Genomic DNA, 23,602 nt, shown 5'->3' with positions numbered 1-23,602 from the left:
CTGGTCACATTCAATTAGGGTTGGCAAGGGTATAAGCTTGTTTCCCGTGATTGAAGAGACTATGTACCCAGACGCTCTCCTGCCAGAATTCTCAATACGACCAGAGCAGGTTTTGAGGGTGTATGGAGTCGTTTGTCCCTTTATGTTGAAGATCTCAAAGAATTTGGGCCTTGCTAGAGATCTGTTACTTTGCTCATCTATTATGGCATACATTTTGGAGGCCTTGTCGGGTTGTCCTCCTGGATAGACCTTAACCAGACATACCTTGGCACAGCATTTAGGAACAGTCCCTTCTCCACATACCTCAATACATGAGGAGGAAACAGCAGTTGCAGTTGGATCAAGAACTTGTGGCTCCCCGCCATGCTTTTGAGCAGGATTGGATGTCGCAGAAGGTTGCGAGTTGTATGGAGCTGACTTGGGATGCAAGGCTGTGACGTGTTTATTACTGCTGCATTCAGTGCACTTAATGGCGGCCTTACAGTCCTTAGTGAGGTGGTCTGAGGAGGCACAACACTTATAACATATCCCAAGCTCCTTGTGGGTATCTTTACGCTCCTGCAAAGTCCTTGCTCTGAATCCACGGCATTCTTTAAGTGGGTGAGGCCTTTTGTGCTTAGGGCACATACGGTTACTGTCCATGACTTTAGGAGCAACATTATTTGTTTTAGTAAAGGCAGATGCAGTAAGTGGAACATCAGTCTTTCACACGGATACTGTGTTCCTTGAATCTCTACGTTTGGCAATGTTATCATACCTTGTAGATGATGATGATGCTGGTGGAGTAGGCTCAGTGAAGTCGAAGCTGGGATCATTCTTCTTCTGAGCTTGGTCACTGATGAACCTGGAAAAATGTGAAAAGGGGGAAAGGACACATCATGCTGCCTTTTATACCATGAGCCGTGGTCTGCCCATTTATCCTGAATGCTGTGTGGCAACTTGGACACTATTGGATTAACGCCATGAGCAGTATCTAGGTAGCTCAGTCCTGAGAGACGTGGGTCTAATTTTGCCAATTCTATTTCCTTTAGTAGGTCGCTCAGATCTTGAAGTTTTCTATTGTCCTTGTTAGTTATCTTTGGGAAAGTTTGCAGTCTTTTAAATAAGGCACATTCTATGGCTTCTGAGCTGCCGTAGGTTTGTTCCAGTCTCTCCCAGGCTGCAATAAGACCTGCATCTGAATAGTCCACATGAACTGCCATTAATGTCTTTATGCACTCTGCTGATTCAGGGCCTAACCAGTTAACAAGCAAATCCAGTTGTTCTTTGCCAGTGAGATTAAGGTCTTGGATCACTGCTTGAAAGGTCGATTTCCAGGCTCTATAATTCTCGGCACAATCATCAAACTTTGAGAGACTAATGTTTATTAACTCCCGGCGAATCATGTATCTGGCGAAGTCAGACTTGTCCGATCTCCCGGTCATTGTTGCAGGATGAACTTGGCAACATTTCTTGACTTGCAGGCGCATCAGTGTTAGAAACTGGAGGTGGTGCTGGTGCAGATGTTAAATGTCTTAGCACGTAGTTAGAAGTGCGATCAGCTGAGTCCTCCATTTCTCCTGGAATAAGGCAATCTGAATTATCTTCTTGTCCCAATGCTTGTTGATGAACCTTCAGTTTAGCAAGGGCTGTTTCTGCTTTCCTTTCTGCTTGGAGTATTTTTAATTTCCTTTGAGCTTCCATTTTGTTTCTTTGAGCCTCCATCTCATTTCTTTGAGCTTCAATTCGGGATGAGATGTGTCTGAGGGATGTGATCACGAATCTCTATATAAACAATGGTGGATAGCGTTACTCGCCAGCCTGTGCTCCCAATCCCTGTCAGCGGCACATGGTGGTCCGGAAGGATGATGCAGTGATGAATTCAACAGGCTTTATTTACAGTACCTTGATGAGATGAGATGTCAAGGAAGATGAAGAAATGGAGATGAGGTAGGAGTGAGGGCTGTAGGTTAGAGCTGTTATAGAAGCACCAGATTAGAGATGATAGGCGCTCCAGGTTGGAGGTAACAAGAGAATCCTTTCTCCAGCTCTGCAGCGCATGTGTGTTACAAGATGGCCCGGAATACAAAAACAGGAAACAGAATGAAAAAGATAGGAGGAGCTATAGACAGAGAGGTATTATGGGAAAGTACCATAACAAAATATTACAGTGTAATACAGCAATGGCCAGTAGATGGCAGCAAAGTATAACAAATACAATAGATGATAAACTAAGTATATACCATTACATAAATGTCCATGTATGGCTGACAGTCTAACAGAATAAACTGAAACAGCACAAATAGGAAGGTACAGTATGCCCTTCTGTGACTACAAAAATGATGCACTACTACCCTACCGCCTCCACCAAATATTTTCTTTTTTAGGGTATGGTCCAATTATGACTTCTGCTTCAGGGACCCATGATTTGTATGTACCCCTCTGCCCATCTACTATGTAGTATCACGTATTTACAACAGTAACTGGGTAGAGTAATTAATAACTGTTCAACAAAGCTATATATGATCATTATCACCTATGTTGGGCATGTCACTGTCCATGTCACATTTGCTATGTGTCCATTGCCCATCATCATATTCTCATTGTTGATTGGAATGAAATAACAATTTTGTTTTTTTTTTTCTGGGTTTAGGCACTACTACTACTCGACAAAGCCCAACAACAAAAACCATGCCACCTACTAAGACAGAACGCCCAACTACTACAACCATGACACCTACTGCTAATGGTACGTTACTTAACATGCTAAACTTACCAAGGGTATTAGCTCTTCAGCCTCACTATCTGGCTTCTTTCCAATGAAAGAGGTTCTTCACCAAAAATGATTTTTTTGCTAAATCAAACCCAGGCACCCGAAACTATCAACATGCTTTTCCTAATCACCTCTTTCCTTTCCTAGATTCACCACAAAATGGCTGCTGTATTTCCTACTTCTGCTTTTATATAGGTTGTGATAGTCCCTCCTGATTGGCTGTGTTATACCATGTAATGCGATATCTGTGAGACATTATGGGAAAACCAACCCAGCTGTGTCCGAGGTCTTTTGATCCATCTCTGGCTTTTGCATTCTTCTGTAATATGTGAAATGTTTGTGACCAATTTAATTCATTCAGCAAATCCCAAATTGTTTGAATTCGCCTGGTTCAATAAATTTCACAAATGTTTATAGGAATTCAATATGCATCACATCGATTAACTAATCTCTAACCTTTATATCTTCCATAAAGCCACTCTTGTTGAGAAGGCACATTAATAACGTATTGATATCAGTGGGCACCATGATAGGTATCTAATCACACATTAAAGTATACGTCTAATAATGGTTCTAGCTGTGCATTCCACCAAAAATCAAAAATGATGCGAGAGAGATGATTCGAAAAACTGGTGGGTTATGTCATATACTAGATTTCTTTAAATAATCGACACCCTCTACAAGTAAGGGCATACCAACATTAAAGACATCTATTCATCTCTTGGAATCCCAGTTGGTCCCATCATGTTTGTTACTACATAGAAAATTGTTGCATGACTCCTCTCTAGAGAAACCAAGTGTGATAGACTGGTCCCAATGGTCATGGGAACGTTGGAGCCCACAGGGAGGTGCAGCAGGATCTGTGTGGGGACTAGACATAGATGCAATACCAGACTTGAGTGACACAAAGTTACATGTCTTACTCTATGTTTAGCATGTGACATCATGTTTGCTATGTGTCCATTGCCCACCACCGATGACCACCACCACATTCTCTTTCACTGGAATACATTTTTTTTCTGGTAACAGACATTACTACTACACAAAATCCATCAACTACAACCCTGCCGCCTTCTTCCACACAACACCCAACAACTACAACTATGCCAACTACCACTGAAGGTATGCTATTGAATATTGAACTTACTAAACTTACCAAAAAACAACCCAACGCAGCCAAAACTACCACCCTGCTTTTCCTATTTGCCTCTTTACTTTGCTGCGTTGGAACATTATGTTGATCGTTTATACAGAACAATGATGATAATAATATTCATGTCTTCTAAACATAGGAGATGGTCAGTGCTGGTGCCTTCCTCAACACTGCAGCCCAGAAATGTACTACAGTAATCTATGTCCTCTTATACCGTGTGAATGTCCACGTAAGTAAGATTTACCTCAATATTATGGAGCACATGTGATCACTAGAGATGTGAAAATCTTTTGAAATTTGAAGTCACCACCTTTGCCAAATTTTCACAGGAAATTATTTTCACTGCTAATAGAAAGCATTGTTTTAAAGCTACATTTGCCCTGAAGAGATGTGTATAGCACACATATGATTTGCACTGAATCCGCTTGGTCATCAATGCTGACAACATCTCTATATGCAGGAGATATAACATGATTCACCACTAGGGCAAGTTATAGACAATGTGGGGCCCTGGAGAAAAGTTTAAAGTGGGGCCCCGAATGCTAACATGTTGCATCATCACAAAGAAACGTTTTGGTTTATCCAGGCCGATAACAATTGCGATGGACAATATTGAAGTAGTTAGGCGCTTATTTACCAGCCTTTGCAGAGAGGCTTACGTAGAATGATTGGCACAGAAGTAGTAGTGTAATCTGTCCCCGCATAGTATCGTTATCAGCAGCACTTCTGCAGTTTACACCGGTGATGTGTGCTGAGAGAAGTGATTTTTGCTCCGACAAAAAACAATCTATTCACTTGATGAATAAGCCGAATTTTACTAGTTTGTTGGGCGATGTTTACACCTGTGAAGTCTCGTCTTCATTGCCAGTACTTCTAAATGTGGATGCTACATACACACACACTGTGTGTGACACAAACATTGTATGTTACACACATATACTGTATACACACAATACATGTTACACACACACATGTATATACATGTAGCACACACATGTATACAGAGAGCATATGCACACACATATATGTATACACAGGTCAGATACATGCAATCCCGGACCTCCTACATACAGATAAATTCATATTTGAAGCACAAACATACAGATGCATGCATACATGGAGCATATACATACAGATGCATACATACACAAAACACATATATTCAGATGCGTACAAACAGATATATACTGTATATGCACAGGCACATAAGGTATATACAGGGAGATATTGTTAGGGACGGCGGAACGCACTAAATATTAAATAATGTAAAGTGAGTTCGTCGCCCGGGGTCCACCGTGCAGAAGGTGTTAACACCGCTGCTAGATAATGGCAGACGTACAATATGGCGGTATAACGCACACGGGTTGAACGTCACCCGGGTGCGCTGAGCGATTTCTGTTAACTCACAGAGATGCCTAAGTGCCAAACACAAAAGGCTGAGCCTGTTTAACGTCACAGGTCTCAGAGAAGTGCACGCACAGTATATTGTCACAGGAGCTGGGCCCTAGGCAAATGTTCAGCGTCCGTCTAGACCTACCGTGCGTGTGTCGTCGCTACTTTGGACGCCAAGAGAAGCTGCAGACTGCAGTGCGGCAACAGACACTGCCGCTAATCGACAATGCCCGGTAGGAGGCGCACTGTCGGACCCTGGCACTGTGGAGGATGCTATTGTGCCTGTAGCTTGCCACTGGCTGGCGTAGACTCTAAATCTAAGTCCCTATACACACTCGTAATATCAGAGGGAGGGGATCTTAATGAGTCATTCGCAGGTACATGCATCCATCATCATTCACACAGTAAGCAACTAGAGACTGTACTAGCGCATGGCCGAGCGGCCATGCAAACCTTTTCTAGCCGGGACCTTCCGGAAGCATCCAGATCCCTGAGATGGACCAATCAGATCACGAGATGGACTTGGACATGTGAGTCCCGATCTCCAACGGGAGATCGTCTCGTGAACATACTCAGTAGAGCGAAGGAGGGACTTAGCCTCTGGAGCGATTTGCTGCTGAGCACCCTGCATTGCCATTGCTGACCCAAAGGTGGCAGCAATAGCCAGCCCGACAGAGCAGGTCTGGGCAGAGCGTCTGAGGAGCCGGGATTGCTGAGCAGTGTCCTCTGCGGTTGAAAGTTAATGGTAGACCCCAGAATGTGAGGCTCTGGATTCCTGTTGAACCGCTGCAGGAACCCGACGCCTAACAGATATATACACTTACTAGCACGCATAAACAATTAACACCACCAATCTAAGAAATAGCTACAGTTAGGTCCATATATATTTGGACAGAGACAACATTTTTCTAATTTTGGTTCTAGACATTACCACAATGAATTTTAAACAAAACAATTCAGATGCAGTTGAAGTTCAGACTTTCAGCTTTCATTTGAGCTTCCACATTAAAATTGGATGAAGGGTTTAGGAGTTTCAGCTCCTTAACATGTGCCACCCTGTTTTTAAAGGGTGGCACATATATATGGACCTAACTGTATATGTTTCGTAGACCATTTCTGATAAAAAGAAAAAATTCCAGCTCCAGTTGGCCTCATTAATGTTTGCTAATATGTAGTAAAATTTGGTAAGATTCCCGGTTAGAGAAACAGCAAAGTTTGGGGCATTTGGCCCAAGGGTCATGGAAATGGTTACTTAAACTGTAGTATCAGACTCCAGGGATAAAATATTGCATCCCTTAGGTGTGTTAGGCTTGTCAATGTCCACATCTCATATGCTATGTGTCAATTGCTCACCATCACATTTTTCTTTTTCTTTGGAATTAAATTTCTTTTTGGGCATCAGACAATACTAGTACACGGCGCCCAGAAACTACCACCATACCACCAGCTACCACAAAACGCGCAGCAACTACAACCATACCAACCATTACCACAGAACATTCAACAACTACAGCCATACCACCAGCTACCACAGAACTCCCAACAACTACAACCATACCACCATTTACCAGAGAACGCCCTAAAACGATAACCATACCACCATCTACCACAGAACGCCCAATAGCTACAACCATACCACCCATTACCACAGAAAGCCCAACTACTATAACCATACCACCATTTACCACTGAGCGCCCAACTACTACAACCATACCACCAACTACCACAGAACGCCCAGCAACTACAACCATACCACAATCTACCACAGGACTCCCAACAAATACAACCATACCATCATCTACCACAGGACACCCAATAACTATAACCATACCACCCATTACTATAGAACGTTCAACAACTACAACCATACCAACATCTACCACAGAACATTCAACAACTACAGCCATACCACCAACTACCACAGAACGCCTAACAACTACATCCATATTGTCAACTTCCACAGAACGCCCAACAACTAGAACAAAACTACCATCTACCACAGAACGCACAACATCTACAACTATAAGATCAAACACCACCGAATGCTCAACAACTACAACCATATCACCAATTACCACAGAACGCCCAAAAACTTCAACCACACCACCAACTACCACAGAACGCCCAACAAGTACAACCATACCACCAACAACCACCGAGCGCCCAACCAGTACAACCATACCATCAACTACCACAGAACACCCAACAGCTACAACAATACCACCAACTACCACAGAATGCACAACAAGTACAACCATACCACCAACAACCACAGAATTCCCAACAACTACAACCATGCCACCTACTACTGATGGTACGTTACTCAGTTTACTAAACTTACCAATAAGGCATTGGTTCTTCAGCCTTGCTTTCTACAAGAAGCTTCTTTCAAACTGAAGAAACTATTTACCAAAATTAATTTTGGCATGTACTTAATGTAACTAATGAAACTAGCAACTTGCTTTTTATATATGCCTCCTTGTCTGCGCTTGTGAAGAGAAATTAGATATGAAAATCAAAAGCAAAAAGCTCTGATTGATATTATTAAGTCAGTCTTCTTTTCTTCAGCTCCGACTACATCAACAAGCTCAACAACCACTCCACGTCTTATTTCTGGTAAAAAATGTAAGACTTGGTAATGTCAAGATTAAATTAATTTTAGAGTAAAATTCAGTCTACTGGAATATACAAAAACTATCTGCATATTTGAGAATATTGATTTTTGTAAATTTGCATGGATTCATAAAATGTCGTCCAGCTAGTTGCTATGTTGCTGAGCCGTGGACGGACAGAATAAGTTTAAAAAAAAAAATTATACTCAGGAATCCTCTAATCTGCGCAGTCTGTCTACCGCTGGATGTCCATCATGTGGTCTTCAGAGCCTCTTTTTCTATCCGTCTTCATGCTGCCCGCCGTCCGGTCCTCTTTTTTCCATGGGTACATCTTTGACCAGTTTACTCCTGGTGACCAGACCTCAGAGGCCGCTGCGCATTGCTCGTCCATGACATCATGTTGTCTGATGCGCAGTGACCTCAGTGGTCTGGTCTCAGCCTGAAATCCTGGCCTAGAGTGAATAGGTGCAAGATGATATAGCAGAATTCATAGGACTGGATGGAGAACTGTTCTCTGGGCCTCTTCTACTGCCTTCGTACACCACATTTCCCAGCCTGTTCAATTTAGGCTGGAACTTTAAGCCACAACCTCACTGTGCATTTCAAGAGATGAGACACCTCGGAGGAAACAGGCGGCTCTGAGAATCAGATGGCAGCGAAGGGGCCAGACAGGTGAGTGGTGAGTATCACTTTTTAACATCTTACATTTACTATGCTCTGTGGCTCGATGAGACATCAGAGTATAATAAGAGACCTTGCTGACCTTTCTGACAAATTAATTCCCTAATAAAAATTTACATAATTTGGAGAATTCAAATTTTCTCAAATCTGCTCATCGAGAGTTTTGTGACATGGTGTAAATATTGTGTTGTGTGATAAAAGGGTTGGCCGGTCTTCTACTAAAAGTCTGCAGTCACTCCATGTGAAGTATTCCAAAAAAGAAAAAATCCAGCTCAAGGAATAAAAGTAACAGGTTTAATTTCCAAAATCGATACAAAAGGGCAGCTATGTGCAGATAGGTGTACCCACTAGAGGAACTACCTTGGACTGATTTTCACCATATGATACTCTTCCTTGTAGTAGATCCCCGTACACCGAGGGAGGCCCCCCAAGGAGCAACTGTGAAACGTGCGTAGGGGCACGTTCCTGCACACCAGACAAGGACATGGGTAAGATTAGCCCCTGATTACTCTGCCGCATGTTTTTGTCCCATATACCTAGATCCATTTACTAGCCATGGTTACATGTGTACAGGAATCTACTACAGGGAAGAGTATTATATGGTGACTGGGGTATATTCCCTGATGGCATTATACTACAGACTAAGGGATAGGATCCTAATTAAGGAACTAATACCTCTTGTTTCTTAGCCCATTTATGTCCATGTCTGGACGCAGGACTGCTTTTTCATCCGGTTTTTCCCGGCTCATTTGTTAACAACTATCTGTTTCGTGTTACATGCTGTACTATTCATCTATGTGAATTTTATATTTTGATACTATTACATTAAAGACTTCTTTAATATTTTTGGATATTCTGTTATTATGGTGGTTATTGCTGCGCTTGCTTGGTGTTATTATATATCAGGAGCTCTATAGGGGATTTGTCTCCAAAAAGTCACTGAGGGTGACTCAAGAAGGATTACTATTATGGACTCTGTACTTGGGATCTTGTTATAGATAGAGTGTTTTCAGACTTTTAGAAGAAGACTGGACAACTCCTTTAATTTATAAAATTCTACATCTGTGACCAAGAGTAACTGAGCTGCCAGCCGGCCCGGATTGGGACCGGGGCTCATGTGATGTAAGAACCTCACGTGCGCCCCTGGAACGCGAGTGCCGACATCGCTGGAACGGCACGGGAGGTGAGTATAGGTGTTTTTATGTTAATGGGGGCAAGTATCGAGATTGAGATGAGAAGAACCATTTTTTATGTGATGTGTCTAAAACCCCCAATTTCTACAGATCAGATTGGCATGGTTATAAACTATTACTTTCTATACCGCGCCACCTACAGCACCATACTAAGCACCACAATTCCAACTACTAATAATAGGTTTTTGGTGCCAATTTACTTTGAAATGAACATGAAAATAAAAGCAAAGCATGAAGGTAGCCATAAAGTTCTGCATCATGGGAAACCTGTAATTGTATGAAATGATATTGTTTAGTAACTTAATTCTGGTATAGTTCCAGATACGTCATCCACCTCAACTGCAGCCACTACAAGTAAGTGTCTAATACTTCTGCTATAGAGAATAAAGTATTTTTTTATTATTTGGCTAGAATTTCGGCTGCATTTAGTTGAGATTATACTGTTTGTGGCACAGCTCATCCTACAATAGATCACTGAGTCCAACTAGAATCACTTTACTTGTAATTGTTTTTATGGATATTTAAATATTCTTCTATCAAAAAAAAGTCTGATGAAACGACTAATCTGTTTGATCATTTTGTCTCAGGTACAATCACAACAAAAAAGCAAAGTCCAACAACAACGACTGTGACTACGAGTAAGTATCTAACATGGACACATCTTATTTATTTCTTACAGGAAATGTAACACGTTTTTCTTTTATCACTAAGAAGAATGAATATTCACAGTACTAATATTTATAATCTGTTTTATATTCAGACCTTAATTTTCTTTTTATACAGTGTCCATGATTATGGAGGCAGCCGTCATGCCTGCTCTGTTACTGTTTACTGTACAGCAGCTAAATGTCAGGAAATAACATATAGATTCTGTAGGAGAGTGTAGTACACATGCCCTAGGACCAGTGCAGAGGTCACCGTGCAGGGAGGGGGAGGAGGTGAGCTGTGACATCACCTATTGTGAATGGTAGATCCTGAGTTATCTACTGTATATAGAGGTGTTATCAGTCATTGTACAGGAGGTGAAGGTGAGCTGTGACATCACCTATTGGGAATGGTGGATCCTGTGTTATCTACTGTACTGTACATAGCGGGGTTATCATTCATAGTACATGAGGAGGAGGAGGTGAGCTGTGACATTGCCTACTGTGAATAGTGGATCCTATGTTGTCTACTTTATATAGCTGTATATTTTTTTTATTTTATTCCAGTCTGTGATGATAATGAGATGACTGATATTTAACCCACTAAGGACACGGCCTATTTTAAGCATATTGTCATTGGGAAACCCTATTTTTTCTATTTAAATTATAATTTAAACCAGTTTTCTTGTACCATTATATTCCTCTTTCTGTATACTAATTTCCATTAGGAAAATATCCCTTAGCGTTGAGAAACTTAACAGATGTTAAGCCCGGTGTGGAGACACGGGGGTCGGCAAGCGCTCCGATTTACTTGCCGGAACCACATGAACCAGGGATCATCCCGCCTAACACGCACTCTTCCGTTAATGTGGGCATAACGCTACTCAGACAACGCAGGGTGCTGGTAAAACAGTGTGGCAATGCTTTGTTGAACCACAAAACAGGCTGATAGAACAGTTCCAGGAAAATTCCCCAAGATGGTGCACATTACAGAGTCTCACCCTTCCGCTGACCCACTGGGATGTTGGCAGATGTTACGTCATAGCTGACATTATGCTATATCAAATATTAGCTTACAAGTCAATATTCCAGCCTTACACAAACAAAAGTCTGTTATCTTAACCCACCAGAAATCAACACTTAAATCCAAAAGCCAATATACAGATAAAATTCAATTCTTCTTGGTTTGCTAAACATATTCGTCTGGGAAATTAAGATATAATCTGGTTTCTTCACTCTCAATTTATATAATAAATGTATAATAAAGGTAAACACTATATAAAATAATGTTGGTAACAATCATGTGCTTTTAACAATATGCAGAAAAGAAACGCTGCTGGTGCCTTCCTCAACACTGCAATCCAAATATGCACAACTACAACCATCATAAATGCCCCCTTGTCCTGTGTGACTGTCCACGTAAGTAACATTCACCCCAGTATTACCTAATAGAGATTCAGCCTCTTTGTAAACTCACTGCATAATAGATATACATTAACCCTTTAAGGACACAATTTATTTCAGCCTATATGTGAAGACTCTTTTTCATTTTTTTTTAATCTCTGCTTTCAAAGAGCCATACATTTTTTTCCTGTCTTCCTCAGGAGGGATTATCTTTTTTTTAGGTTGAAAAATATTTTTCAACAAAACAATTTTACATATAGATTAATAACTCTTACTTCTTGGATCCCACAAAAAGTAGTATCGTTTCTCCTAGCGGAGAGTGACATGTTAAGCATGCTGAGATGAGGAGACTTAAAGCCGCAATGCTCCTCTGGGAAATATGCAAATTGTATCTTCAGAAGAGGACTAGAACTCTAGTGCCACCTCTAGGAAGTAGCAGTCGTAAAAATTATTGTCAGCCCTTTAACCCCTTTCCTACATTGGATGTACTATTCCGTCCATGTGACCTGGGACCTAAGTCCCAAGGACGGAATAGTATGTCATAGCAATCAGAGGCGCCCCCCCGTGGGGAGCGCTGCTGATCGCGGCCGGGTGTCAGCTGATTATTACAGCTGACACCCGGCAAATATGTGTCAGGGGCGGTCATGGACCTCCCCCAACAAGTTAGCCCCTGGCACACTGCGATCAAACACGATCGCAGTGTACCGGGGGTTAAGGGAAGCATCGGCAGGGAGGGGCTCCCTCCGTGCTTCCCTGAGCCCCCGGAGCAGCGCTATGTGCAGCGCTGCTCCAGGGGTCTCCTTCCCTGCATGTCCCCGGATCCAAAATGGTGGCGGGGACCTTCGGGGGCCTGCAGGGAGCCGGCTTCCTCACTGCCTGCAGAGCGCAGGCATGGGGAAGCCTGTGCATCGCCTGTGACAGATCGCTTATCTCTCACAGTGATCTGTGATGTGACAGTTCAGCGATCTGTCACACGACAGTGATGTCCCCCCTGGGACAATGTAATAAAGTTAAAAAAAAAAAAAAAGTGGAAGAATAATTTAAAAAAAAATCGCTAAATAAATAAAAAAAAAACAATGTTCCCTAATAAATTCATTTTTTTAAAATAAAAAAAGCCAATAAAAGTACACATATTTCGTATCGCCGTGTCCGTAACGACCCACCCTATAAAACTGCCACACTAGTTAACCCCTTAATTGAACCCCTTAAAAAATAAAAATAAAAAAAGAAGCAAAAAATAATGATTTATCATCATACCGCCGAACAAAAAGTGCAATAACGCGCAATCAAAAAGACGGATATAAATAACCATGGGACCGCTGAAAACAACATCTTGTCCTGCAAAAAACGAGCCGCCACACAGCATCATCAGCGAAAAAATAAAAGAGTTATAGCTCACAGAATAAAGCGATGCAAAAATAATTATTTTTTATATAAAATTGTTTTCATTGTATAAAACCGACAAAACATAAAAAAATACATGAATGAGGTATCGCTGTAACCGTACTGACACGAAGAATAAAACCGCTTTATAAATTTTACCGCACACAGAATAGTGTAAACGCACCCCCCAAAAGAAATTCATGAAACGCTGGTTTTTGTTCATTCTGCGTCCCAAAAATCAAAATAAAAAGTGATCAAAAAATGTCACGTGCCCGAAAATGGTACCAATAAAAATGTCAACTCGTCCTGCAAAATTAAGACCTCACTTGACTCTGTGGGCCAAAATATGGAAAAATTATAGCTCTCAAACTCTGGTGATGCATAAACTATTTTTACAATAAAAAGCGTCTTTTAGCGAGCGACAGCTGCCAAACATAAAAAACCGCCATATATAGTAAATCAAACCCCCCGCTATCACCCCCTTAGTTAGGGAAAATTAATAAAATTGCAAAAAAATGTATTTATTTCCATTTTCCCATTAGGAGTGTTAGGGTTAGGGCTAGGGCTAGGGGTGCGTTCGGGTTAGGGTTGGAGTTAGAATTGGGGGGTTTCCACTGTTTTGGCACATCAGGGGCTTTCCAAATGCGACATGGCGTCCGATCTCAATTCCAGCCAAAAAAGTCAAATGGCGCTGCTTCCCTTCCGAGCTCTGCCATGCGCCCAAATAGTGGTTTACCCCACATATGGGGTATCAGCGTACTCAGGACAAATTGCACAATAACTTTTGGGGTCCTGTTACTCTTGGGAAAATAAAAATTTGGGGTGAAAAGATCATTTTTGTGGAAAAAATATGATTTTTTTAATTGTACGGCTGTACATTATAAACTTCTGTGAAGCCCTTGGGGGTTCAAAGTGCTCACCATATATCTAGATAAGTTCCTTGGGGGGTCTAGTTTCCAAAATGGGGTCACTTGCGTTGGGGTTCCACTGTTTAGGCACATCAGGACCTCTCCAAACTTGACATGGCATCCGTTCTTAATTCAAGCCAGTTTTGCAGTGAAGAAGTCAAATGGCGCTCCTTCCCTTCCGAGCTCTGCCATGCGCCCAAAAAGTGGTTCTCCCCCACATATCAGGTATCGGCGTACTCAGGACAAATTGCACAATAAATTTTGCAGTCCAATTTCTCCTGTTACCCTTGGTAAAATAAAAAAATTGAACCTGAAGTAATTTTTTTTGTGAAAAAAGTTAAATGTTCATTTGTCTGAAACATTCAAAAAATTCCTGTGAATCACCTGAAGGGTTAATAAACTTCTTGAATGTGGTTTTGAGCACCTTGAGGGGTGCAGTTTTTAGAATGGTGTCACTTTTGGGTATTTTCTATCATCTAGACCCCTCAAAGTGACTTCAAATGTGATGTGGTCCCTAAAAATAAAATGGTGTTGTAAAAATGAGAAATCGCTGGTCAACTTTTAACCCTTATAACTTCCTAACAAAATAAAATTTTGGTTCCCAAATTGTGCTGATGTAAAGTAAAGATGTGGGAAATGTTACTTATTGAGTTTTTTGAGTGCCGTATCTCTGTGATTTAAGAGCATAAAAATTCAAAGTTGGAAAATTGCAAAATATTCAAAATTTTTGCCAAATTTCCATTTTTTTTCACAAATAAACGCAAGTTATTTGAATGAAATTTTACCACTAACATGAAGTACAATATGTCACGAGAAAACAATGTCAGAATCACCGGGATCCATGGAAGCGTTTCAGAGTTATGACCTCATAAAGGGACAGTGGTCAGAATTGTAAGGCTAAGTGCACACGTACCGGAACTCTCGCGGAAATTACCGCGAGAATTCCGGAATTCCAGTCCGCGGGAAAATCGCATTTTAAATTCCCGCTATTTTCCCGCGGAAAAACTAGCATTTTGCAAGCGTATTTAGCTTGCAAAATGCTAGCGTTTTCCAAGCGATCTGTAGCATCGCTTGGAGAACTGATTGACAGGTTGGTCACACTCGTCAAACATAGTGTTTGACAAGTGTGACCAACTTTTTACTACTGAGGCTGCCTATGCGGCATCAATAGTAAAAGATAGAATGTAAAAAAAAAATAAAAAATACTGTTATTCTTACCCTCCGACGTCCCGCGCATCCGTTCCAAGTAATCCTTTGCGAAAATGCCCGCGATGACGTCTGTTATCGCGGGATCGCGACGTCTCGCGGTAATTCGCGATGACGTCGCGTGAATGACCGCGAGACATCGCGATCCCGCGAGATCGGACGCCATCGCGGGCATTTTCGCAAAGGATTACTGGGAACGAGAGCGTGAAGAGAAGCGGGAAGACTGCGCGGGACGCCGGAAGGTGAGAATAACAATATTTTTTATTTTATAATTCTATTTTTTACAGGGATGTGGTACCCAAAGCCCGGAGGACAGTCTCCTCTCCTCCGGACCGTGGGTACCATCCGCAATTGTTCTGCTTACTTTCCGCATGGTGTGCACAGCCACATGCGGGAAGTAAGCGGAACAATGCATTCCTATGGGTGCGGGATCGCCGCGATTCCGCAAAATAATGAGCATGCTGCGTTTTTTACCGCGAAGCGATTCCGCCGCGGTAAAAACCGCAGCTTTAGCACAGCATTGCGGAATCCCATAGGAATGCATGGGATGCTTATTTTTCGCGTTTTCGCGGCAAAAACGCGCGGTTAAAACCGCCGCGGAAACGCGAAAAAACGCCACGTGTGAACTCAGCCAAAAGATTGTCCCGGGCGTTAACATGCAAACCACCCTTGGGAGTAAAGGGGTTAACAAGCCTTGTCACGTGACATAGTATAAAAGCCAAAACCTGAATCTCAGTTTGCAGACACTGTATTTCGGAGTACTGCCCCTTGTCAGCGCAAAGTGTGAGACCTGGTTTGGCTGTGTGAGAGGCGTCTCCGAATCACAGTGTCTGCAAATTGAGATTCTGATTTGGCTTTTATCCTAAGTCATGTGACAAGGCTCGTTAAAGGGTTGACATTGACTTTTACGATTGCTACTTCCAATAGGTGGCCCCAGAGTTCTAGTCCTCTTCCTCTCTGAAGAGACAATTTGCATACTTTTTGTGGGGAATGATAACTAAAAGAAAACTCTGCTCTTGCTTTTGTGAGTTTTTTATTATATATTGGGCAGTTTAAAGGGAGGATGTCGGTGGTTAATTATAAAATGTTCCACTGTGTGCCAGAGTTATTAAGAGTTACCATAGTATCATTGCTTTGAAGGAAAATATGTGCCAAATGGAGGTGCCGTAAGGCAACAAATTAAAGGGAATCTGTCAGTGGGATCAACCCTCCTGCTCCGTCTATATCGGCATGCAGGTCATAGAAAGTCATACCTTGATATCTGTGATCCAATGTCTTGTTCCAGAGAATTTACATTTTTCTTATATGTAAATAAGTTGTTAAGATCTATGGGCTGGACTTGGATCTCCCTGAGAATCTGCCTCCATAGCTTTTTATCCTTATATGACCATTGATGTAACCATACGTCCAGGTCGGTAGGTGCTTACCGACCTTGTACTTATGGATACGTCATATCTTTCATGTGGCACTGCAACCACATTCGTGGTGATCACATTACGGTGTCTGCTGATTAACACAACAGGGCACCTGGAGTCATCGTCTGGGTAGTGGCGACGCCTCTTAAGAGCACCGATCATAGGCTGGAGCCTAGCAACCACGGCGTCACTAGGACCAGCTCTGATTGGTGAATTTGCCATCATCATCCAATCGCACCAATCAGTGTGTACAGACACGATTTGATCGAACAGCGAGCACCCTGCACTTCCCCATTATAGCTACACACGTGTATGAGGCAGTCATTGTGCCATTCTGTGCGCCATTCTGGACCTTGTGGTGCCACAGATTTTTTCAAGCCTGTGCCATCACTGGTGCTGCAGCTGAAGACGAAAGAAGACATTTTTTATCTTTCCCTCATCTGGTCCTGATCATTCCTAATACACCCGTAGCCCCCCTTTTCTCCCCTTTTCTCCCCTTTTTCCTATCTCCCCCCCTTCTGCCTCTGAGCACTGATCGCTCGATTCTTGACAGTTTTTTTCTTTCTTGTATGTCCTGCACCTACAGAGCACTGATCAGTAACACAAATCACTGATCCACACTCGTGCTCGCTGTTTTCAAAAACTTTTTTTGTCCCTGTCTATTTTTTATTCTCCCCCCTCTTTACACCACTTCGTGTGTGCATCCTACAGCTGACGAGCCGCTGATCAGATGTAGATCACTGATTAGCGTCCGTGCTCACTTTTGGCAAGTTCTTTATTTTCCCTGTTTTTTCATCCCTTTTTGCACCACATCCGTGCAGGCATCCTACAGCTGTCGAGTGCTGGTCACTGATGCACATCAGCGATCAGCCTCTGGTTGTTTTGTGTTTTTGCGTGAAAAAAGAATCAAAAGAAATAATTTTGTTTAGTTGATAGGACTAGACTAAGAACAATAAAATCTAATATATAAAGCTCAATGTGGGTGTGTTTGTATGTATGTATGTGTGTATGTATGTGTGTATGTATGTGTGTATGTATGTATGTAGTTCCGGGATTGGCATCCGCCCCGTCGCAGCTACAGCCACAAAATTTTGCACAGTCACACGTCTGGACCCCAAGAGCGTCATAGGCTATGTTGTGAGGCGAAATTTTAACACCGCTCGTTCCAATTCACCAAACAATTTTGCCCCTAGGTACATAATGGGGGAAAAGTGTATGTGTGTATTGGCATCCGCACCGTCGTAGCTACAGCCACAAAATTTTGCACAGTCACACGTCTGGAACCTGAGAGCGTCATAGGCTATGTTGTGAGGCAAAATTTTAACCCCGCGCATTCCAATTCAACAAACAATTTTGCCCCTATCTACATAATGGGGAAAAAGTGAAAGGAAAAGTGTTGGAGGCAAATTGACAGCTGCCAGATGTGAACACAAGGGGGACTTAAAGAATGAGAGCGATGGCGCCAAAGAGTATATACCGTACAGTTGCTAAGGTGGGGCCCTGACATGGGATACTCATCACACACAGGGATATGAACACGCGCACAAAATGCGCCACAAACTACCACGTGCTTCATCACATATACCACCCTCAGCACAAATTTCACCACACATACACCAACCTCGCCACATAAAAGTCACCACTCAAAACTCGCCACGCTGTCCCAGAGCTGTTTACAAGATGAAAAATGAGCTGTGATTGGTTGCTATCAGCAACAGTTTTCTTTGTAGACAGTTGTGGTAACTGAGGCCTATTATTCTTATCATTTCTATGGTGTTATCGTCCTTCTGTAAAGCTGGAAATAACACAATTTAGTACCGTGCCAACACAGACCACCCTCTGACACAGACTGCAGGGGGAGCCCAGTATCACACAGGATAGGATTAGATACACAGCTCAGCAGACAGTATCACACAGAATAGGATTAGATACACAGCTCAGCAGTCAGTATCACACAGGATAGGATTAGATACACTGCTCAGCAGTCAGTATCACACAGGATAGGATTAGATACATTGCTCAGCAGTCAGTATCACACAGGATAGGATTAGATACACAGCTCAGCAGTCAGTATCACACAGGATAGGAATAGATACACGGCTCAGCATACGGTATCACACAGGATAGGATTAGATACACGGCTCAGCAGTCAGTATCACACAGAATAGTATTAGATACACTGCTCAGCAGACTGTATAACACAGGATAGGATTAAATACACGGCTCAGCAGACTGTATCACACAGGATAGTATTAGATACACTGCTCAGCAGACTGTATCACACAGGATAGGATTAGATACACAGCTCAGCAGTCAGTAACACACAGGATAGGATTAGATACACAGCTCAGCAGTCAGCATCACACAGGAGAGGATTAGATACACAGCTCAGCAGACAGTATGACACAGGATAGGATTAGTTATACAGCTCAGCAGTCAGTATCACACAGGATAGGATTAGACACATGGCTCAGCAGTCAGTATCACACAGGATAGGATTAGATACATAGCTCAGCAGACCGTATCACACAGTATAGGATTAGATACACAGCCCAGTATCACACAGGATAGGATTAGATACACGGCTCAGCAGACTGTATCACACAGGATAGGATTAGACACATGGCTCAGCAGGCAGTATCACACAGGACAGGATTAGATACACAGCTCAGCAGTCAGTATCACACAGGATAGGATTAGACACATGGCTCAGCAGGCAGTATGACACAGGATAGGATTAGATACACAGTTCAGCAGTCAGTATCACACAGGAGAGGATTAGATACATGGCTCATCAGGCAGTATCACACAGGATAGGATTAGATACACAGCTCAGCAGTCAGTATCACACAAGATAGGATTAGATACACGGCTCAGCAGTCAGTATCACACAGGAAAGGAATAGATATACAGCTCAGCAGTCAGTATCACACAGGAGAGGATTAGATACACAGCTCAGCAGTCAGTATCACACAGGATAGGATTAGCTACACGGCTTAGCAGACAGTATCACACATGATAGGATTAGATACACGGCTCAGCAGACAGTATCACACAGGATAGGATTAGATACACGGCTCAGCACACAGTATCACACAGAATAGTTTTAGATACACGGCTCAGCAGTCAGTATCACACAGGATAGGATTAGATACACGGCTCAGCAGACAGTATCATACAGGGTAGGATTAGATACACGGCTCAGCACACAGTATCACACAGAATAGTTTTAGATACACGGCTCAGCAGTCAGTATCACACAGGATAGTTTTAGATACACAGCTCAGCAGACAGTATCACACAGAATAGGATTAGATACACAGCTCAGCAGTCAGTATCACACAGGATAGGATTAGATACACTGCTCAGCAGTCAGTATCACACAGGATAGGATTAGATACACAGCTCAGCAGTCAGTATCACACAGGATAGGAATAGATACACGGCTCAGCAGATGGTATCACACAGGATAGGATTAGATACACGGCTCAGCAGTCAGTATCACACAGAATAGTATTAGATACACTGCTCAGCAGACTGTATAACACAGGATAGGATTAAATACACGGCTCAGCACACTGTATCACACAGGATAGTATTAGATACACTGCTCAGCAGACTGTATCACACAGGATAGCATTAGGCTGGTTTCACATTAGCGCTTTTTAAGCGCACGCACGGCCGGGGGTAGCTCCGCCCCTGAGCCGGCTCTCTGCCCGGCGTGCCCGCCCCTTGCTTGTAGCGCCGCCTCCTAGCGCACAGCGGCGCCTGCGATCGGCGCACCCTATCTTTAGCATAGGGTGCGCAGATCGTGCGCAGGCTGTGCGCTAGTTGCGCTTTGACCTGCGCTGCGCACCTTTGACGGTGCGCCGTGCGCGCCAAAATCCGAAAAGTTTGATTTTGGTGCGCACGGCGCACCGTCAAAAGTACGCAGCGCAGGTCAAAGCGCAACTAGCGCACGGCCTGCGCACGATCTGCGCACCCTATGCTAAAGATAGGGTGCGCCGATCGCAGGCGCCGCCGTGCGCTAGGAGGCGGCGCTACAAGCAAGGGGCGGGCACGCCGGGCAGAGAGTCGGCTCGGGGGCGGAGCTACCCCCGGCCGTGCGTGCGCTTAAAAAGCGCTAATGTGAAACCAGCCTTAGATGCACGGTTTTTATGTGCAATATAATCATTATAATTTGTAATAACTAACCACAGTTGGTTACTATGCCCAGGCAACGCCGGGCTCTTCAGTTAGTTATACTATAATAATCAGCGTCTACTACAGTAATTTTTCCTGAATTCTGTAAGGGTTAGTGTCATACAGTACAGAGTAAAAAAAAAAGAATGTGGATAAGTTGATAGGAATAGATTATGGACAGTAAAAATATAGCTTGGTAATCACCGTCTAATATTGTTTTTTTTTGTTGAATTTAGTTAGAGATAGTGTCAGTGCTGAAAAAAAGAATCACATCCGTGCGTGCGTCCTACAGCCATCGAGCGCTGATCAATGACACACATCAGTGATCGGTCTTCGATTGTTGGGGGAGTTTTTTGGTGTGAAAAAAAGAATTAAAAAAATGTAGATTAGGGATGGTAATCGGCGACTACTACAGCATTTTTAACTCAATTGAGTCAGGTTTAGTGTCAGTTGTGGTCTCTCAGTAATTATTTTTTTACTGACTTCCGTTCAGTAAGTTTGTTTTTTATTTTACCAAATTTTTATATTCTTTTTATCTTTTTCTTTCTAGATTATTTTCTTTTTTTCCCTCTTCTAAATAAAAAACAAGTTTACACCAAGCACTCACACACACCCAAACAATTTGGTACACACAGACATGGCATGCGTGAAAAAATCTGCCGCTTGTCCCATTCACTGTATTTAGGGGAGGAGGTATACGCCTTCCTTGCCTCCAACACTGATAGTGAGGGAGAGGATCCCACCTTCCTTTATTTTTTAATCCTCCTGCTCTTCCTCAAGTGATACTGAACCACCACGCAGATACCCCAGGACAGAAACTGAATCAGTGCCGACCATTACTGATCTTGTAAGGACCTCACCCCTCTAAGATTATGAGCCACTGAATCCTGATTTTGTGCCGCAATCAGGAATCAAACTTCACATAACCATCCTTACAGGAATAGAATTTTTCAAAGTCTTTTTCTCTGTGGATTTCGTAAACCACATGGTGGCCCAAACTAATTTGTATACCCAGCAATTTTTTGACACAATACCGCCTTTCATCATTTTCTAACTGGACCCCTGTAGACACAGTAAAGATTGTCATGTTTTGGGGCCTGGTCTTCCACATGGGGTTAGTGAAAAAGCCAAAACTTTGGCCATATTACGATGTTGATGTTTTATACAATACTCCAGTGGATATGACTAGAGTTGAGCGACTTTGCCTTTTTTCGGGTCGAGTCGAAGGCCGACTGAAACACGAAACCCAATGTAAGTCAATGGGGAAGAAAAGTCGGCAGAGAGTGGAGGACAGGAAACACGCCTAGAGTGCCCATTTTAATGCCAAAAACATCAATTCTTATTCCTTAAGCTTGTCAATCTTAATTTACTTTATAATAATAGTTAGGCATTGAAAACTGGGGGTTATTTGGCTAAAGTTGTGGGGGGGTAGTGCTGGCTCCAGATTTTCATGGGCCCAGGGCCAAAGAGTGTCAATGGACTCCTTTAACACATGCCACAATTCATGATCCTCTGATACGGCAGAGAAATAGCGGTATAGTACAATGACAAATACTTCACTGCTTACATCACATGACTGATATCCATTTTAAATTCTCCAATAGCTCCAAAAACAGACAGCATATTACTCCTTACAGTATTATGGCCACCGCATAGTGCGCCATACAGAGTAATGAGGCCCATATATTTCTCCGTTCAGAATAATTGGTCCCATATAATGTTCGATACGCAATATGATGAGCTCCACATAATGCTACAGTATATGTTGGTCCCCATGGTGAAGCTCCACTGTCTTATAGGCCCAAATAATTTCTAATGCTCCAGTGTATAATGGGCCCTGTAAATGCAGCTCCAGTGACTGATGTCCACCTTTGGAATGCTCCAGTGTATGGTGGGCCCCAGATATCATTCTCCAGAGTATAGTGCTCCCCAAAAATTGCTCCCAACCTTTAAAACAATTAAATAAGTCTCCTCGCTAGGGAATCCCTGTACTAGTCTGGACTCCTCGTCGTCCCCATCTTCCCTCTCTCTGCACTTGGACTGTTTAGGCAGAGGGCGTACAGACGTGATGTCATCGCGCTCTTTGACCAAAATGTCACTGTCAGGAAACGCGGAAGACGTCACGGCGGAGGAGCAAGGAGAGGTAATTATTTCAACTTTGTAAGTGCTGCGATCCTTGCCAAGCAGGGGGGGCCCACTCATTGGTGACGTCACTGGCACAGGGCCCCTCATAGTACGGCGGTGTGTCTGACAGCGTGTGTCTGACAGCGGGTGGGCCCTCCCACCGGCAGAGACACTTTTGCGTACTATGAGGGGCCCTGTGCCAGTGCCATCGCCCATGAGTATGCCCCCCCCACAGCTGAAGGAACCTGCACTTTCATCTGCACCTTCCTCTTTGTCACCGTGTAACGTGATATAGTATGTGGGAAGGGGAACCTGAGTTTCATCAGGGTCAGATTCTGGCTGTGTAGAGTGCAAGGGGAATGTAGTGGTCTGGGTCAGTGTTCCAGCAGAATCATCTAGCATTGGCTGGGCATCTGTGCACTTGTGGCGCCCCAAGGAGTACGTTCGCCACAGTGGCATTACCTTCCTCCTAGGGAGTGTGATGTCATGCTTGTGAGCAACGAAGGATCTCTCTAGCAGGTAAACCGATCGGGCGGCGTTATTCCCACGAGTC

The 23,602-nt window shown here is 43.0% G+C and overlaps 1 protein-coding gene across 5 annotated transcripts in view; it reads left to right on the top strand.

Moving 5' to 3' along the window:
- LOC141051811 (uncharacterized) overlaps nucleotides 1-23,602 on the top strand; it is a 646,796-nt gene that overhangs the window by 429,335 nt on the left and 193,859 nt on the right. For all 5 annotated transcript variants that reach the window (XM_073548842.1, XM_073548843.1, XM_073548841.1 and 2 more), the window contains exons 32-35: nucleotides 7,866-7,913; nucleotides 10,099-10,137; nucleotides 10,371-10,421; nucleotides 11,751-11,846. In XM_073548842.1, the coding sequence (XP_073404943.1) occupies nucleotides 7,866-7,913; nucleotides 10,099-10,137; nucleotides 10,371-10,421; nucleotides 11,751-11,846 (234 nt within the window). The remainder of the gene's footprint in view (nucleotides 1-7,865; nucleotides 7,914-10,098; nucleotides 10,138-10,370; nucleotides 10,422-11,750; nucleotides 11,847-23,602) is intronic.

This window comes from Dendrobates tinctorius, unplaced genomic scaffold (assembly GCF_039654945.1).
Source record: "Dendrobates tinctorius isolate UK_male_01 unplaced genomic scaffold, ASM3965494v1 ptg000158l, whole genome shotgun sequence".
Classification (NCBI taxonomy): domain Eukaryota; kingdom Metazoa; phylum Chordata; class Amphibia; order Anura; family Dendrobatidae; genus Dendrobates; species Dendrobates tinctorius.
This window is presented reverse-complemented; position numbering and strand designations above follow the sequence as displayed.